Source organism: Hypanus sabinus, chromosome 3, assembly GCF_030144855.1.
Source record: "Hypanus sabinus isolate sHypSab1 chromosome 3, sHypSab1.hap1, whole genome shotgun sequence".
Lineage (NCBI taxonomy): Eukaryota > Metazoa > Chordata > Chondrichthyes > Myliobatiformes > Dasyatidae > Hypanus > Hypanus sabinus.
In genome coordinates this window covers 109,409,751-109,428,066 of record NC_082708.1, presented here as the reverse complement: position 1 = coordinate 109,428,066, position 18,316 = coordinate 109,409,751, and the positions used below count along the sequence as shown (strand labels likewise).

General features: G+C 40.6%; 1 protein-coding gene across 1 annotated transcript in view; it reads right to left on the bottom strand.

Moving 5' to 3' along the window:
* Nucleotides 1-18,316, bottom strand: part of glrbb (glycine receptor, beta b) — a 132,408-nt gene that overhangs the window by 30,708 nt on the left and 83,384 nt on the right. The window contains exons 8-9 of the mRNA XM_059964931.1: nucleotides 11,217-11,369; nucleotides 9,189-9,514 (exon numbers count right to left, since the gene is read on the bottom strand). Coding sequence (XP_059820914.1) covers nucleotides 9,189-9,514; nucleotides 11,217-11,369 — 479 coding nt within the window. The remainder of the gene's footprint in view (nucleotides 1-9,188; nucleotides 9,515-11,216; nucleotides 11,370-18,316) is intronic.

Genomic DNA, 18,316 nt, shown 5'->3' with positions numbered 1-18,316 from the left:
GGAGCCCAAGGACATATGCTCAAAGTTTCAGAAACAGCTTCTTTCCCTCTGCCATCAGATTTCTGAATGGATTAAGAATCCATAAACTACTTCATTATTTTTCACTTTCTTTTTGCACCACTTATTTCTGTTTTATACTTATTGTAATTTACAGTTTTTATTATGTATTGCAATGTACTGTTGCCACAAAACAACAATTTTCATGACCTATACCAGTAATATTAAACTTGATTCTGATTCTGAGGATAGGTGCATTGGATTGGATGGGTTGAAATGTATTTACATTAATGCAAGACGAATCAGAGCAACGGTGATGAACTTAGAGCATGGATCAATGTTAGAAACTATGATGTAGCAGTCATTACAGAGACTTGGCTGTTACAGGGGTTGGACGGCTGCTGGATGTTCTGGGGTTTAGATGCTTCAAAAGGGAGGGAAGTAAAAGAGGTGGGGGAATGGCATTATTAATCAGGATAATATCACAGCTGCAGAAAGAGAAGACATCGTGGAGGGTTGTCTCCATATCCCTTCCACATCAGTGAAGTCAGTGTGGTTAGAAGTCAGAAATAGGAAAGAAGCAATCGTTTTATTGGGAGTGTTCTATAGGCTCCCCAACAGCAGCAGGGACACTGAGAAGTAGATTAGGGGGCAGAGTTTGCAAAGGTTAAAAGTAGCAGTGTTGTTATCATGGGTGACTTCAACTTCCTTAATAGTGATCAGTAACTCCTCAGTGCAAGAGGTGAATTTGTTAGGTGTATCCAGAAAGGTCTCCTGACACAAGATGTATTGGCTGACAAGAGAGGACATACTAGATCTAGTACTAGGCAATGAACTTAGTCTCTCTGTAGGCAAACACTTCAGAAACAGTGACCACAACTCCCAGACTTAGCATAGGCTTGGACAAGGATAGGAACAGACAATATGGAAAAGTATTTAATTTGGAGAAGACTAGTTATGATGTTACTAGGCTGGAACTTTAGAGCATAAATTGGTAACAGATATTGTCAGGGAAATGTACAACAGAAATCTGGAGGTTGGTTAGGGAGCACTTACATGAGGATCGAAATAGGTCTGTCCCATTGAGGCAAGGAAAGGATGGTAGGGTGAAGGAATCTTGGTTGACAAGAGAAATGTAACATTTAGTCACGAGGAAGAAGGAGGCATATTTAAGCTTCAGGAAGTAAATATCAGATTTCAGTGAGCTCTTTGGGCCTGTGCAGGGCGCTGGACAGCATTGGACTCCAAAGTTTTTGGAGTACTTGAATTAGTTCTTGTTGCTTGATGAGAGTTGCTAATTGTTTATAGAGTTCCTTGTGTTTTTCTTGAGCGACTCACTCTTTGTAATGCAGTCTCCTGGTGCTTTCTGTTTCAGCTTTTTCAGATATTTTGACAGGCTCAGGGATTCCATATTACTTGTATTATTTAAGCAGACGCCCAATTAGCACTAATCGCGTGGTTCTAGTTTTGAGAATGCTACATCTCCCAGTATCGATTGGCCGAGCCACCGATGTTCTGCTGGAATTATGATGAATAAGCTCTCATTGCCATCTCTACATCAGAGTCTGTCTTTCCACGGCACTTGGGTTTCAATATTGCCAGCAGACATTGTGACACAGATAGCGTTCTTTATGAGTATTAATGATTTGCAGGAGATCCTGCATTTGATGGTTTTCTTTAGTGGTCAAGATGAAACCTTGGGGCTGGGATAGAGTGGTGGGGGGTGGGGGGTGGGGGTGGGGGAAGAATGTATTGTCAGGATAGCACTGGTGAATAAATGTGCATTTTGTGAATGATGCATATTTCAGTCAAAGTGGACAGAATAGACATTTTGGATGATGGCTGAGGTATTAATCAAATGGACTGTTTTGTTCTAAATGGTGTCAAGCTTCTTGACTATTGTTGGAATAGCATTTGTCTAAGCAGATAGAACATTTGGTTCAGCACATAATTGACTCATGGTTTGTAGATGATAGAAGCTCTTTGGGTACCAAAAGGTTCAGTCACACACTGCAGTTAACACCACCTCTCACCTGTCTTGCGGTTATTAGTTCAGTTGAGTTTTGGGTTAATGGTGGCATTTAACATGTTGATGGTGGAGGGCTTGGTGTTTGTTAGCAATTTGTTTGAATGTCACGGGTAGCTGGTATGACTTTCTTGTGTTACATTTTATTAATATAGTAAGCTATTTGAAATGCCTGAAGTTTGATTGCACTTCTTTTTTAAAGAGAGCTTAGAAATTCTTTTTAGTTCCAGCACCAGCTGGATGCCCCTCAAAAATTTCTGGTTTGTTGAAAACAAGTGCACATTACACACAGAAAGCCAAAGCTGCACACTACCCAGTGGGACCAGGCTAACTTCACCACAGCTGCCAACAGTTTGTACCCAGCAATCACAGAAGGCATCAGGCCTTATACGCAGGCTGCTCCCGGCCATCAGATAACAGGCTACACCATGAAGGAGATAGAAGTAGTAGCTCCACAATTTGAGGGGCAGGGCATAGAAGTGCCTATCAAGATACATACTAGTAGATAGGTTCTGTTACTTCATACATATCCCCATACACTAAGCTCTCCCCTGTACCATGTCACAAAATATAAGGAGAGGCTCTTGTCTTTATCATGACCAGAGTAGCAGAAGATGAAGCAGACTGAGGAACTGGTGGGAAAAGTTAAGGGAGAGGAGGAGGAGGAGGGTGGTGATGGCCACAATACCCCACAGTGCCACCACACAGAGTGGTATAGCAAAGATACAGGGCAGAAAAATGTGTGTCACAGGGAGATTCACCTAGCGTAATAGGGCTACACCCTAGCAAGAGACATAAGAAATCTAGATCTGGGACTGACATCCAAATTGTCTAAAATGACTCTATATTAAAACAAAAGTTGTGGTTGGGATCAAGAGACTAAAAGCTATGATTGGAATCTGAAATAAAAGGAAAGCATACTAGCAATGCCAAGCAGGTCAGCAGCTTCTGAGGAGAAATCTGACCTATCTACAATCTGTCTTGAGATGGTGCTGCTGAGAGACATGACACTTTACTGGCAGCAAACAAATCTACCATCTACTCTACTCTGAATAACAATCACTGCAATCTAGAGCCTGCAGCTTCCCTTTCAGAGCTGTGGCTTTGAACTGCCTGTACCACCTGGCATTATTTCGGTGAACTGGAGACTCAAAGGAGTAATATGGTTGCAGAGGTGTGTGGGTACAGGCCAAATTGGGGCAGCAGGGTCCAGATTTGAGAACAAGGAATGAGTTAATGCTTGGCCAACTTAAGCACAGGGCTAGTTTGAAAAGGTTGGGGTTTCAGGTCCAGAGGTGAGGGACAGGCTGTGTTCAGCTTGCTGCTCCACGAAGTTTACTCGTTTCTGCGTGGAACTGAGGCTGTGGCGTGCAGCTAACAGCAATGAGCAGGGTTCATGGGCTTGGACTCACTTTCGTGTACATCGGCTCTGGGTGTTATTTGTTTACTTTTTATTGTTTGCATGATGTGTTCTTTTTGGCACAATGGGCGTTTGACAGCCTTTTTAAAGGGTTCTGTTGGGTTTCTTTTGTTTTTGTGTTTGCCTGGAAGAAGATGAATTTCTTCTCACAGGAGCTTGTACAAAGGCAAACGACCTTGATGTTCAGTATGTACGAGGACTCTGTGACAATCCTGTCACACTATACCTACTCCAGGTGACAGCCACTTTGGAGGGAAAGACAGAGGTCATAGGACTTCTGTTTACTGCAGTGACTAAACCATTTTGTTATTAGTCTGTCATTGCCATCATATACTCTTCCCTCTCCATACAGCCTGTATCTCATCCAAAGTCAGGTCATCCACTTTGGTTGGAAAACATGGCATGGCATTTATCAAATTATCTGAAATTGAAAGATGCTAATAGTTCAGGGTGACCTGGGAGTCCTAATATACTTCTCACTGATGCCCAGCCTGGAGGTTTAGCAAGCAATTAGGAAGGGGAACAGGATGATGGTCTTCACTGTTAGTAGCGTTGAGTACAACATCTTTCTCCAATTACATCGGGCCCTAGTGATCCTTCATCTGGAATAGTGCAAACAGGTCAGCTGTCTCTACTTTTGGAATGGATCCACTTACAATTGAGACAGCATAGCAAAGTTTCACCAGATTGATTCATAGGACAGCAGGTGTATCATACGAGAGTTTAAGCAAAGTGTAGAGAAATGAGGGATCATCTCACCGAAGTGCACAGTGTTCTTACAAGGCTTGACAGGTGTTTCCCTGAATGGCTTGTCCAGAAACACATGTTAAGGTTTCAAAATAAGAATATAGATGAAAAGCAATTTCCTTACCCAGAGGAGAGTGAATCTTTGTAGTTCTCTACTCAGGCTGATACTGATGGATACTATATTTGGATATTAAGTGAATCAAAAGAAATGGGCTGAGCCATGATCTTATTGAATGGCACAGAAGGCAAGAGGAACAGAATAGCCCTTTAGTTCGATTTCTTACGTTCTGACCTTCAGTGTTTGCCTATCACTGCAAAGCCAAATTGTGAAGACAAGAGCAGTTCACCTTTATTCCTGAAATACTGGTTTATCTAATATTCCTCAGGGATAGTCTAAAGATCGAAGTTCAAAGTAAGTTTATTGTCATATCAGATCGATTTCCCTGTAAGTATTGTTACGAATATGCCGCAACTCTGAGGGGCTGAAGGGTACAAATTCGCCCCCTCCTTTTTGAGAATCGCAAGATCGCTATTAATTCGGGTCTGGGACCCAGGAAATCAGAGAGATACACATCATGGCAATAATGAGAGAGAGCGAGACGCCGGATCACAGCCCCGGCAGTTGCCATAGACAACGCAGAGTACACAAGGTAGGGGGAATGCCTCCTAACAAAAGTGGGATGGAACCATTGATTACTGCCATTGTCTCTTGGAGACGGAATTGTGTATTGAGTACTGTACTATTCATTGAAGCCCTCAGGGGACGACCAGAGTGGGCTGGTTGAGGGATTGCATCATCCCAACCTGAGTGACATCTGAGACCCCATGAGTAAGGATAAAAGAGGGTCTGGGGAACAACCCCTTTAGATGCACCAAGAGAAACGCTAGCGATCCCGTGACAGCGTTTAATAGCAAAAGCTGGTGGGGGCTCGTGAGTGCGTCCTTCCCTTGCCTGGGATTGGTGGGCTCTCCACGGAAGAACGGCTTAGCTAAAGAAGAGGCCACAAGTGAACGGCCGCACCAACGAGACTCCGATGGATCGAAATCATAAAGGAAAGCTGGCAAGTTTCTTTTCTCAAAATCTCTCTCTCTCCAACAATTGCAAACCCAGCAGTCCCCAAAGGCTGAAGCCTGTATGAAATGAACGAACTTTATATTTCCATCGAACAATTCTTTATCCCCTAGACAACGATAGAGCTTATTTCTTAATTATTATTATTATACCCGCACTTTTAGATTTAGTATGGACGACGTATATTATCTGTATGTTTGCATTGGTATTATTTTTGTGTATTTTTACTAATAAATACTGTTAAAAATAGTATCATCAGACTTCAACGGACGTCCCTATCTTTGCTGGTAAGTTACCCAGTTACGGGGTTCATAACAGTATTTACAGGAATAAGTACAATAGATTATTTCAAAAAACTATGCTTTAACTAAGACTAACAAATACTAATGGGAAATGAAGACAAAATGTGCACATACTGAGAACCCAAGTTATAAAGAGCCCTTGAAAGTGAGCCAGTACAGAGCTGTGGTGAACGAAATTATCCGTGCTTTTTCATGAGCCTGGTGACTGTACGTTAATAACTGTTCCTGAATCTGTGGGTTTCTCCCAGCCCATCAGAACAGTTTAAATTCTTCTTCTTTCTAATGCCTCCATTTTTTCCTTTTCAGGTGGCTGGGGTCCTTTCGGAGTCTGTGATCTACAACTGCACTCAAACTTTGGTTCTTGACAGTTCTTGGTGCTCGCCCATTGGCCATGTTTTCAATATCTCCAAAAGCAGCTTGGATGACAGGCGCCTTTGGGGCATGGCCTTGCTCGGCCCTGTAGACCCGATTTCTCGAAGGTATCATGAACTGAAGCTTCGCAGGGAACCAGAACAGAGAGAACGGGTGCAGCTGTGTAAGGTCTTTGCCCTGGGGTGATCACTCTTGCTCTCACTCTCTCGATGTTGATTGAGAGTTCATTGCCAATTCTTGAGTCAGGGAAACTCAAAATAAAAGCAGCGATACAGGCTGTAACATTTAAATAGCAAGCTGCTTGTCTCCCCTCTAGCTGTGGAAGGGGTGGGGGGAGAGGGGGAGGGGGAGAAACTGAAGGATGTTGAACTGTTGGGATGAACAGAAGCTTTTGATGGACTGTAGACCATGGTGTCTCTTTACAGCTTTGCTGTTGTTTGCATGGTGGGTGGTGGGAATGTTGATGCTTTCTGCTGGCATAATTGGGTGGAGGAAGAGGGTTGATGCTATGCTGCTGCTTGTATGTGGGGGGTAGGGGGCTTTGGGGTTCTAATATTTTTTTCTGTCATTCATTCTTTGGGGTTTTTCTTCTGTTTCATGGATGTCTGCGGAGAGGAAGAGTTCCAGGTTGTATGCCACAGACGTTCTCCGATATTAAATGGAACTATTGAACCTAAGGCTCCTGGAATTGCACAGTGGTAGCAATTGGAAGAGTGCACGGCCTGAATCCTTGATGGATGCTGCTTTCTCTTGGCAGCACTCCTTGTAAACACGCTCAATGGTGGGGAGGGCTTCGACTGTGATCCCTCATTTTCTGTACCCTGTTCCATTCCTGGGCATTGATGGTTCCATACCAGGCCACGATGCAACCAGTTAGATACTCTACACTGTGCATCTATAGAAGTTGTTGGTAATATGCCAAATCTACACAAACTTCTGAAAAAGTAGAGGCACTGTCATGACTTCTTTGTGATGACACTTTGGTGCTGGTTCTAGGACACATCCTCTGATATGTTAATGTCAAGGAATTTTTACCTTTATTTCTCCTAATAAAATGAACTCCTGCTTCACCCTAAATCATGCACCTAAAATACATAGTCATCCACACAAAATGCTGCAAGAACTCAGCAGGTCAGGCACCATCCATGGAAAGGAATAAAGAGTCAACATTTCGGGCCAAGAGCTTTCATCAATACATCTAAGCATTTGGATAGCTTGTTTTATATCATGATGAACCCAATGTCTGGATGACGGCTGAAGTGGAAAAGTTGGGTACAGGCCAAAACAAGGCGCTGCGGTCCAGCCCTCAGGGCATATCAAAGCTACTGAACCCCTTGTTTGGTTGACGACTTAAGTGCTGGGCCAGATTGAAAAAGTCAGGGTGTTGGGGCCCGAGGCGAGGGATGGACTTGTTGCTCCGCATTGTTTAATTGGCTCTGTGCTAAACTGGGGGCCTGTGGATGGACTCCCTTTCACAGACTTCAGCCCTGAATGCTATTTGCTTGTCTATTATTTGTTGTTTTGATTTGTTGTTTTTTTTCCTCTAGGGGTTTGATGTTTTTTTATATAATTTCTTATGGGTTTTCTTGTTTTGTGGCTGCCTGTAAGGTGATGAATCTACATGTACACATTTTGATAATAAATGTACTTCGAACAACACTGAGCTTAATGTGTAATAGAATTTTGCAAAAGTGGGGCCTCAAATAAAAGATTAATGTGTTTCTAGGTCTACTGTACATTGTTGACAGGTATTTGATCTCAAATCAAAGGAGTTAAAAGTTAACAACACTTTAAAAGATGGAGGGAGTGTATTTAACGGACAGCAGTGTTGTTTAAAGAGGGAGCAATGACCTTCCACTATCTGACATGAGAGCACAAGAGCCTTCAGAGACACCGCTGTCCCAAAATCAAGGAAAATCAGGATTCAGGATTTTCAAGATTCAAGTTTATTTGTCATGCATACATCGATTTTGTTAACAATCGACACACCAGAGGGTGTGTTAGGAGCAGCCCTAAGTGTTGCCACACAGTCTGGCACCAACACTGCATGGCCACAATGCTCGTCAGAATAACACTGACCACAATAAATATAAAAAAACAACACCAAAACAAGCCCTGTTTCTCCCTCCTACCCACATTTAACCATAGGACAGCTCTCCAGCAGATTCAGACTTGGGTCTGCAGAGTCCAGGCTTCAACATCCCCAGTGGACTTGCAAAGATTTGCAAACTCAGCTCCAGCCAACTGGCCTCAGCTTCCAGACTTCTGGATCAGGCTCTCGCTCTATACCCTGTCTACACAATGAACCCAGCATGAGCTCTCATCACTCCTACAACTTCCAGTGCACCAGTATTTGTCTTATGCTGATTCTGAAGCCTCTCCTTCTCTGGGTCTGACAGTATTGCTGGATACCATCTTCAAGTGAAGGAGGAGGATCAACAGTGTAAGGAAGAAGGCAATGAATGCATGACAAAACATTATGCAAATAAAAATTCTGTTTATTACTTGAAAAGAATCTATGATCACTACTCTAATGCACATATCAGCCATTTTACAGGCCCAAAATTGCAATCCTAAATTTCACTTTAGAGGCAACATGAAGACATAGGTGGAGAGATGAATGTGTTTACCTTACATCTCCTTGGTTTCAAATGTTTGATTTTAATCATAAGTTTAGGTCTTGTATAATGGATTGGTCTTTTTAAAGATTGCAGGAATCTTTTTTTTACTGCTTCATGTCAAGCCTAGCCCACGAGGAACACACACTGTGCATTGAAACTCCCAATATATGATTGCGGTAGGCAAAGCTCCCTTCTGGAAGCATGGATTGTGAAAATGAATTCTCAACTAGCAGTACATTAGTACTGTGGAAGCCACAATGCAATCAAATTTCTATGTATGTGGGCTGGACAGCAGTTGCTATGCTCAGAATTCTGCATATTTCATATCTTTTGAATTGGTTGGGATGTGGGCACATTATTTCTAATGTACACATAAAGAGTGATCATATTGCAACAATGCTTTTGCTCTGAGCAGCTCCAGAAAGTTATCCACGAGTTAGCAGAGAGTTCTAATATTGATGTATATTTTTGCAGTTAGTCCTACACACACGAAAACAAAATATATTCAACCACATCATAGTGATATCCCTTGGATAACATGCAAGATAAGCTATTGGGGGGAAAAAAATCACAAGTCATTAGAGCAAATGTATTCAGATTAAACTTAAAAGCAGTTCTCGTTGTTTCTTACCTGTAATGTGCTAATATGAACAGGAGTATCTGTGCCATTAACGGTATTTTTAGAAGAAGGTTTAACCCAGTTTCCACATCCTTTCCCTTCAGATGCAATAGCTTGCTCCTTTGCCTTCAACTTCTTTTGGATTCGAGCCCTTTCGGCTTCAACTATTTTTGAGCTGTTCAACAAAACCTGCACAACCGCATATTCCACAAGAGATGCAAACCCAAACAGAAGGCAAGCTATCAACCAGATATCCATGGCTTTTACATAGGAAACCTTGGGCAGTTCTGCAGCAAGGTTCATACACTCGGATGACAAGTTGAGGACTGAGAAGATGCCTATGAAATAGAAAAATGCATATTAATATCAACATATTTAAATATTATGCTTGTGAATATAAATTATATGGATAGTCTACTATTTATTAGGATAGATAACTCACTGATTCAAATGAAAAGAGATTTTGTTTGTTTGACTTCTCCCATTTCTGCCTGCGACAAGACTTATAAAACCCCATCTGCTAATATTTTAAGGATAATGTTCAGGTGTATGTTGCGGTGTCAAAATATCTTCAAGAGTGCATTAGTGGAAAGAATATCAGAAGTTCTACATTGGATAGAATATGATTAGAGAATTACATAAACAATGAATGTGCAAATCTACACGAAAATCAATGCTGCTGCTTCCTACTGGATTTGTCCTTTTTACACGAATCTACAAATAAAACATGGAAGGTGACAGTCAAATTAGTTGGCACCAATTAAAATAGTTAATATTCTCAAAATTACCTTATCATGCTTTTACTGAAGTGAGTCCAAATATTACCCTACCTGCAATTGTGCCCATTTTAACATTACTCAGCTTTAACATATTTCTGTATATATAACAACTATGCAGATTATGGAGCCAAGCTATTGAACTGCATGGAGCAAACATAGGCAACCATTATTGCCTTAACAGAGTAAGATATGAAGAAGAAAACTGCAACATCTCCAACCAGAAAAGGCATTTCCCACTTGTTCTAACTCATTCTCTCAGTTCCAAATGAAAAATGCTACATTCTGGAGCCCACACAGCTGCTGCCAGCATTTCCAGTTTGACTTAACACACACCAATATATTTTTAGATATTAAGGTAATGAAGTGTGGGAAAATGGCACTAAAGTTAAAGATTTGCCATGATCTTTATTGATTGGTAGAATGAATGCAACAGGTAAAAGGTAGAATGAATCCAACATTTTGTAATACCTACGTTTTCAGGAAATTTGCTGCTTGGGATGTGGCTGGGTTCAGAAAAATCAGCAAGCCATCATGAGAATTAACCAAAGGTTTGATCAGTGCCATGTGTGCCATGTGATAGAAGGGGTGGTCATTTGGAATAATCAAAGTCTATTTGATCAAGACTGAAAATTGAAGTTATGTGAAAATGGTAGATAAGTGAGGCTCTTTCTATGGAAATGAAGGGTGGAAGATTTAATTATATGCTGCCAGAAGTTAAGGGAGCCCTGGATATAGTGTATTAGAATGACAATTTTCCTTGAACAAGAAGGCTTTTCTAAACAACAGGCAGAACGTTTAGAAGGGAGATGAGAGTTTTTTCAATCCAATCTTTGGTAGGAATCTGGAACTCAATCCCTCATCAGGTGATCAACAGACACAATAGTAACAATTAAAAAGTACTTGGATGTGCATTTGAAGATTTGTGGGCTAAAAACCTAGACTAAAAGGTGAGGAGGGAAAGATCTTATTCTAGCAACAAGGACATGATGACTCAACTATTTTCCACTCAACTGTTCTGTGAATAGTAGTACATTAAAGGGATGAGATAGATAGGCTGTACAAATGCATTGAAAATAATCCTCAATCATTCACAATTCCCAACTGCTATTTAAAAGGTTTACATCATCCATTTTTAGAAATATCAACAATATCATGAGCTTTTCTGTAATCAGATGTACAATGGCAAATGAGTCAGCAACATATATTGGAATGTACAACTATTCTCTACATTTCTTTCTGCCGTGATGCTGTTGACTTTTACCTAAAGGTACTCTTGCAGCACTTGCATCAGGGTTTATCCAAAATGACAGCCAAGAAAGGACAACAATCAGAAGAGTCGGAGCATAAACGCCCATCATGTAATATCCAACCTGTCTTCTTAATGTAAAAATCACTTCCACGCATGTGTAATAACCTTTAATAAAAACAAGGTTTTGTATAATTATAATGCGTATCAAAATAGGAAGGCAGGTATTTAATAGAATCGTTACAATTAGTTTACATTTAATTCAATACGTTTTTCAAGAAGTAAAGACCAATCTGTTGCTTTTTACATTTGAACAATGCTTTAACAAATGGTTCAGTTTGTTTTGTTGTGGGATGAACACGGAAAGATTTTAATCTTTGTAGTTAATCTCACCTCTTACATGAATTTGCCTTTCTAGGAATCAATCTGGTAAGGTTTTGCAAAGCTCACTTTGTTGCAGGTAACGGTTCCTTAGGTAGGAACACTAGACATAGACATATCATTGATCTCACCAGGGCCCTGTATGATTAAAGGAAGACACCTCCACCCTTGTTTCCAACTTGACTTGAAATAAAAGCCAACATACTATCATGACGCAGGGTTTCAACCTGAAATATTGATCATTTCTTTACCTCCACACGTGCTGCTGATCTCCTGAGTTTCTTGAATTTCTTTTTCAGCTCCAGGTTAGAGCATCTGAAGTCTCTTCTGTCTCCAACATACTGCTCACCTCTCGTTGCTTGCTGCATAGCAACTTGCAGTAACTTATGTGCAAAGAACATGGACACCTTTCAATCCTTGTCTTTCAATTTTTATGAATGGAAGTGGATGACCATATTTTTCTACATATTTTATTTGCCAGGTCTTTGCTCATTCACTGAGCTAGTACATGCTCTGGAAACCTATCTGTGGTATTCCCAGTCTGCACACTTGGTCTTGTATCATTAACAAACTGAGATAAATTATACTTGATCCCCTCATCTAGATCATTAATGAACATAAAGGGGGTACAGCACTGATTCCTGAGCCACCCTGGTGTCACATCCTCCCTACCCAAACAATTATCCATTTATCCCTACTGCCCATTTAAAAATCCTCAAGATGGGTCAGTATGTTTTACTCCATCACAATTTCTTTGAATTATGCTTAAAGTTCAATTATATGGCTCATTACCAAGGGCTTTTTGAAAGCCCAAATGCACCACAGCAACTGGTTTGACCATATCTCTTCAGACAATTCCAATTTTATGACACTCAAAATGATTTGTCTAACGCGATTTCTCTTTCTAAATCCATGATGGGTCTTCCTGTTCACTATAACTTTCCAAGTGCTCTTCCTTAATTACAGATTTTGACATTTCAACTTGTCACCAGGCTAACTAATCTAGAGTTTCCTGCTTTTTTTCCCCTTCCTTCCTGGAAAAATAGGGGGTTGGATTCGCTATCTTTCAGTCTTTGGGAACAGTTCTGTAACCTTGAACTTTAGGGGATGACAACTGCAGTGTCTACTATTTTCACAGACATTTCCTTAATTCCTTTTTTTTTAATTCCACAATACATTTATTTCTTCCTAAGAATTACCTTGATTTTTGATACTTTTTCCTATTTTACATACAGGAAACCTTTATGATCAGATTTTTTTCTCACTACCTTGGTTTTGCATTCTATTTTCCCCATTTTTTTTCAATTTCTCAACATTCCTTTATCAAATTCTCAAATTTTCCCAATTGTCAAGCCTACTGCTTTTTGGCAACATTCTAAACATTTTCTTTTGATATAATGCTACTTTTAACTTCGCTTGGTAGCCACTGTTGAATCACTTTTCCTGTTCTCTTTATATGCCTTAAAGGGATTTATATTACTTGTAAACTGTGACAGTTCTTTAAAAGATTTACTGTCTGTCATTTTTAATTGAAGTTTCCCAAACTATTGTAATCAGTTTATCCCTCGTGTCTTCACAACTTGCCTTTAAATTGTGATTTCAGATTAAATCAACCATATTCCAATCTTTAATAAAATTCCTATCATGTAATGATCGCTGTTCCCTAAAGGCCCATTAAGTACCAGATGATCAACTGGCCCTTCTACAGAACATTAGATCCATCATACCCTGTTCCCTTGCTGGTTCCTCAATGCAATGATCTAGAAAACCATCTCTTACACACCATGAGTTTAGATTCCCCCCCCCCCCCGCCACCCGCCCTACCACTAATGTTACTGTTTGTCCAGGCCAGAGAAGTAGAACTAGGGGACATAGCCTCAAGATCTGAGAAAACAAATCCTTGACAGAAATGAAAAGAAACTATTTTCCCCAAAAAGTAGTGAATCTATGGAATTCTCTACCCAGAGAAGAAGTGGAGGCTACCTTAGTAAATACACTTAAGCACAGTTACATGTTTTTTTTTGCATTAAGAATTACGGAGAAAAGGTAGGTAGGTGGACCTGAGTTCACCGCCAGATCAGCCGTGATCTTAGTGAATGACACAGCAGCTTGAGGAACCAGATGTCCGACTCCTGCTCCTATTACTTATGGTCTTGTATGCCGTTCACAGTTTCCCATGATATTTTATTACCCTTGTTACATGCACCACTAATGTTGTGATTTATACCGTGTCTTATATTATTAGCACAGTTTAGAGGCCACATGCTACTCCCACCAACATTTTCTTCCTCCTGCTGTTTCTCATATTCACTCTAACTATTCCTGCTTCTCGATTTTCTGGGCTCAGATTGTTCTTTTCTGCTGCCGTTACCCTTTTCTTAAAAATGAAGGACATTCTATCTCCTTTTGCATTTTGCCTGCCTTTTGTAAAATGTAAAGTTTCCTGAAATACAGAATTTAATTCCCAGCCTTGGTCAACTGGCTACCATGTCACTGTAGTGGATATATGATTGTACTGCATATATTTGTGCTATTCACATCCTTTGTTGTTAATGCTCTATAAACTCAAATTAAGAGCCAGTAGTTCTGTCTTTGTACCGTTTTCCCCTGCTCTGACTCAGGATGAACTGCTGCTTCCTGACAGACTGGTTATCATTAGCTATGTTTTCCAACTGGAGCCATCTTTTTGTCCTTAACTCTCTTCATTTTCCCCTCAACAAAACCCTTCTCCCAGCATCACCTCATCCTCCTCAGAGGGTATGATATGGCAAAAAGGAAAGCTTATGTTAGATCAACACACACAAGATGCTGGAGGAACTCAGCAGGTAAGGTGGCACTAATGAAAATATATAAACAGTCAGCATCTGGGGCTGAGATCCTTGATCAGGACAGGAAAGGAAGGCGGGAGATGTTAGAATAAAAAGGTGGGGGAAGGGGAAGGAGGACAAGCTAGAAGGTGCTAAGTGAAGCCAGATGGGTGGGGTGGAGGGGAATGAAGTAAGATGCCAAGAAGTGATAGGTGGGAAAAACAAAGGGCTGGAGAAAAAAAGAATCTGATAGGAGAGCAGGGTGGACTATGGGAGTAAGTGAAGGGGGGTGGGCACCAGGGGAAGGCGATAGGCAAGAAAGAAGAGGTAAGGGGCCAGAGTGGGAAATAAAAGACAGAAGGGGGAGAGAAAAGAAAATTACCAGAAGGAGAAATCTACATTCATGCCACCAGCTTGGAAGCTACCTAGATGGAATACTAGATGTTGCTCCTCCACCCTGACAGTAGCCTCATTGTAGCAGAGGGGCAGCCGTGGATCAACATGACAGAATGGGAATCGGAATTCATATGGTTGGCCACTGGGAGAGTCCACTCTTTGCAGGTGGAGCAGAGGTTTATGACAAAGCGGTCCCCTAATTTACATCAGGTCTCAACAATTTAGATGAGTTTGCATTGAGAGCATTGGATACAATAGATGATTCCAACACGTGCTCAGGTGAAGTGTTGCCTTACCTGAAAGGACCATTTGAGTCCCTGAATGGAGATGAGGGAGGGTGAGGGAGGAGATGAATGGACAGGTGTACATGTTTGCCCTTGCTAGGAGGGAGATTAGTGGGGAGGGTCGAATGGACAAGATTATCAAGGAGGAAGTGATCCCCGCAGGAAGTGGAGAGTAGGGGGAAGTAAAGATATGTTTGGAGGTAGGGTCCTGTTAAAGATGGGAGTAATTGCAGAAAATGATGTGTTGGATGTGAGGCTGATGGGGAGGTAGGTGAGGACAAGAGGAACTCTGCCCCTGATAAGGTAGTGGGAAGATGGGGGTGAGTGTGGATGTTTGGGAAATGGAAAAAAATGCAGGTGATGGCAACATCAATGGTAGAGGAAGGGAAACCCCATTCTTTGAAGGAGGACATCTCAGATATTCTGGAAAGGGAAAACTCATTCTGAGAACAGATGCGACAGAGACAAAGAAACTGAGAAAAAGGAATATCATTTTTACAGGAAACAGGGTGTGAAGAGGTATAGTAAAGACAGCCATGGGAATCACTAGGTTTATAAAATATGTTGGTACACAGTTTGTCTCCAGAGATGGAGACAGAAAGATCAAGAAAGGGGAGAGATGTGTCAGAAATGGAAGTGAATTTAAGGGCAGGATGGAAGTTTGAGGCAAAGTTTATGAAATTGACAAGCTCAGTATGGATGCCTGAAGCTGTGCCAATGCAGTTGTCAATATAGCACAGGAAGAGTCAGGGAGCATTACCATGTAAGGCTTGGTACATGGACAATGAAAATGCAGGCATAGCTGGGACCATTGTGGGTGCCCATGGCTACTTCTTGAGTTTGGAGACAGTGGGAGGAGCCAAAGGAGAAATTGTTGAGGGCAAGTACTATTTCTGCCAGACAGAGGAGGGTGTTGGTGGAGGGGAACTGGTCAGGTTTTTAATTTTAATTTTATTTATTTAGTGATACAGTGTGGAATAGGCCCTTCCAGCCATGCTGTTAACTGGGACATGCCCAATGGGAAAGCTTCCATCAAAACCAAATACTTCCATTTCTTTTGCTACCAGAAGCCACTGCTATGAAGGTTCCAACCAACCTTATTGCAAATGGTACACATGTCCTGTAGATACAATATACAGATCACAGCTTCAGCCTGCTACTCACACTAATGCAAAACAAGATGGATTCTAATATTGTTGAAACCCCTAACTGACAAGTTCTAAAGATCAAAAAGCAGGCAGCCTATGGAATTAAAAGTTATATTGGTTCTGTTGTAGACAAGTCCCACGTACTGTGGGAAGCTGTAAATGTAACACCCCGTTCTAGAAAGGCGGTAGAAAAAAAAAAGCGGGAAGCTACAAGTCATTTGCTCTGCCATCTATGATTGAGAAATGCCAAAGAACCATCAAAACTTTAGAAATTAAGAATACATTTGAATGAGTCAATGGGTTTGAATGAAAGGGAAACTATATTTGTAAGACTTACAAGGTGATTTCTAAGTTGAAGGAATATGATGAGGGAACCTGAGAAGGTTGATCCAATATTCACTGGAGTTTAGGTAAATAGAGGGTGATCTTCTGCAAACATAGTGTACAGGATTCTGAAAGGCCCTGTCTGACTGATGCTGAAAGGATGGTTCCTGTTATGATGGAATATAGAACTGTTAAGCAAGAAATTTTGTTTTCTTCCAATTAACAACGTTGGCATCCAACCTACTGTTTTTTTTTAGATCCTGTGGATATTTATCCTTCTAGTTAATCTGTGATAAGAGACCTTGTTAAAATCTATGTTGAGTCTTCCAGATATTTTTTTTCCTCATTAATGTTCCCTGCTACTATCTTGGAAAATCCAATCATGTGAGTCATATATGCTTAACAAATCAAAGCCGAGTGTCCTTGATCAGTGTGTTTTGCCGAATGAATAACTTGCTGAAAGCGTGCGCTGTTAATGGTGCAGGAAGGGAAGCAGTGGGTCTGAAACCGCAGCAAACAAGTCAATCAAAAGGTTATCTCCTCAACCATTCAGGTTCAAGGACTGTGAAATTGATAGCATAATGACTGAGAAGGATTGCAATACAAGAGCTGGTGTCACATCGGGTGCCGAAAGTAAAATTAAAAAGGTAATAGAAAGATCTCTGTAAGTTTATAGAAGAATAAAGAAAAGAAATAGACTATTTTGTTTGTAAAGGAATGAAACTTCAACAGTGGCTAATGCTATTCAGAATTAGAGATAGTGACAGGATGCTTACATATTATTAAAAGGATATATACTGAAACTGACTAAATGTACTGGACAAGTGTAGCAACCTTGTGACAGTCTATGAATTTCAATAGAAGATAAGTAAGGATATGTCTTTGATGGGTTAGCAACAGACAAGAGGAACTTGACTCTTAAGTTTTAGACATTTATATTTAATTTTATGTATGCCTCTTGAGCAAAAACAGTGGCAAGTATTATTAATTCAAAGATTATATTTTCTGCAACTTCATCAATAATATCTTTCATCAGTCTAATAATTATCTTCCTCATGTTGAGTCAACAGAATCCAAAGAGGTCTTCATAAAGAAGGATGTTCACTGGATAGACTGGGTTACTAAAGGAAAATGTACAGCTGGACGAATAACATCCAAGATCAAGAATCAGCATGTATCTGAAGAATAAAAATCTACAATTTTTAGAGTATTTTCTCAGAAGGGCTTTGTCAGAAATAATAGATAGACAAGAAGACACCCATCCTTTGACTCCGCATACACATCAACCTATATAGATGGTCTACAATTCTAACTTCTTTGTCATCCTTCTAGAAAATACTGGGCTTTCATGGACATGCAAATAACTAAATCAGAGAGTCACATGTAACACAGCAAAGCAGCTGCTTTTAACTTTAAAGCAGAAGTACCTGCTCTTAAAACTGTACTTGTAAAGGTTATATCAAAATTAAAGCAAGCACAAGAACACAAGTCTCAATATATTTGAACAAGGTGCAAGGAAATATACAAACCTACTGTGATTCTGACCTGCTGGGTAAAGAAACTGCCAACTCAAGCATAACAGGGATATCACAAAACATATGAATCATTCACATCTTACAGGGAGAAAGATGAGATTTTTTCATGGCCATTAACATTCTTGAGCTGGAAGACAGTGCTGACATATGCAGGTATTGAATGCTGTAGTGAGCAAAGCACTTAAGGAAATTGGCTCCTAAGTGCATTGTACGCTCATTAACTTAGAAGCTTGCAAAAAG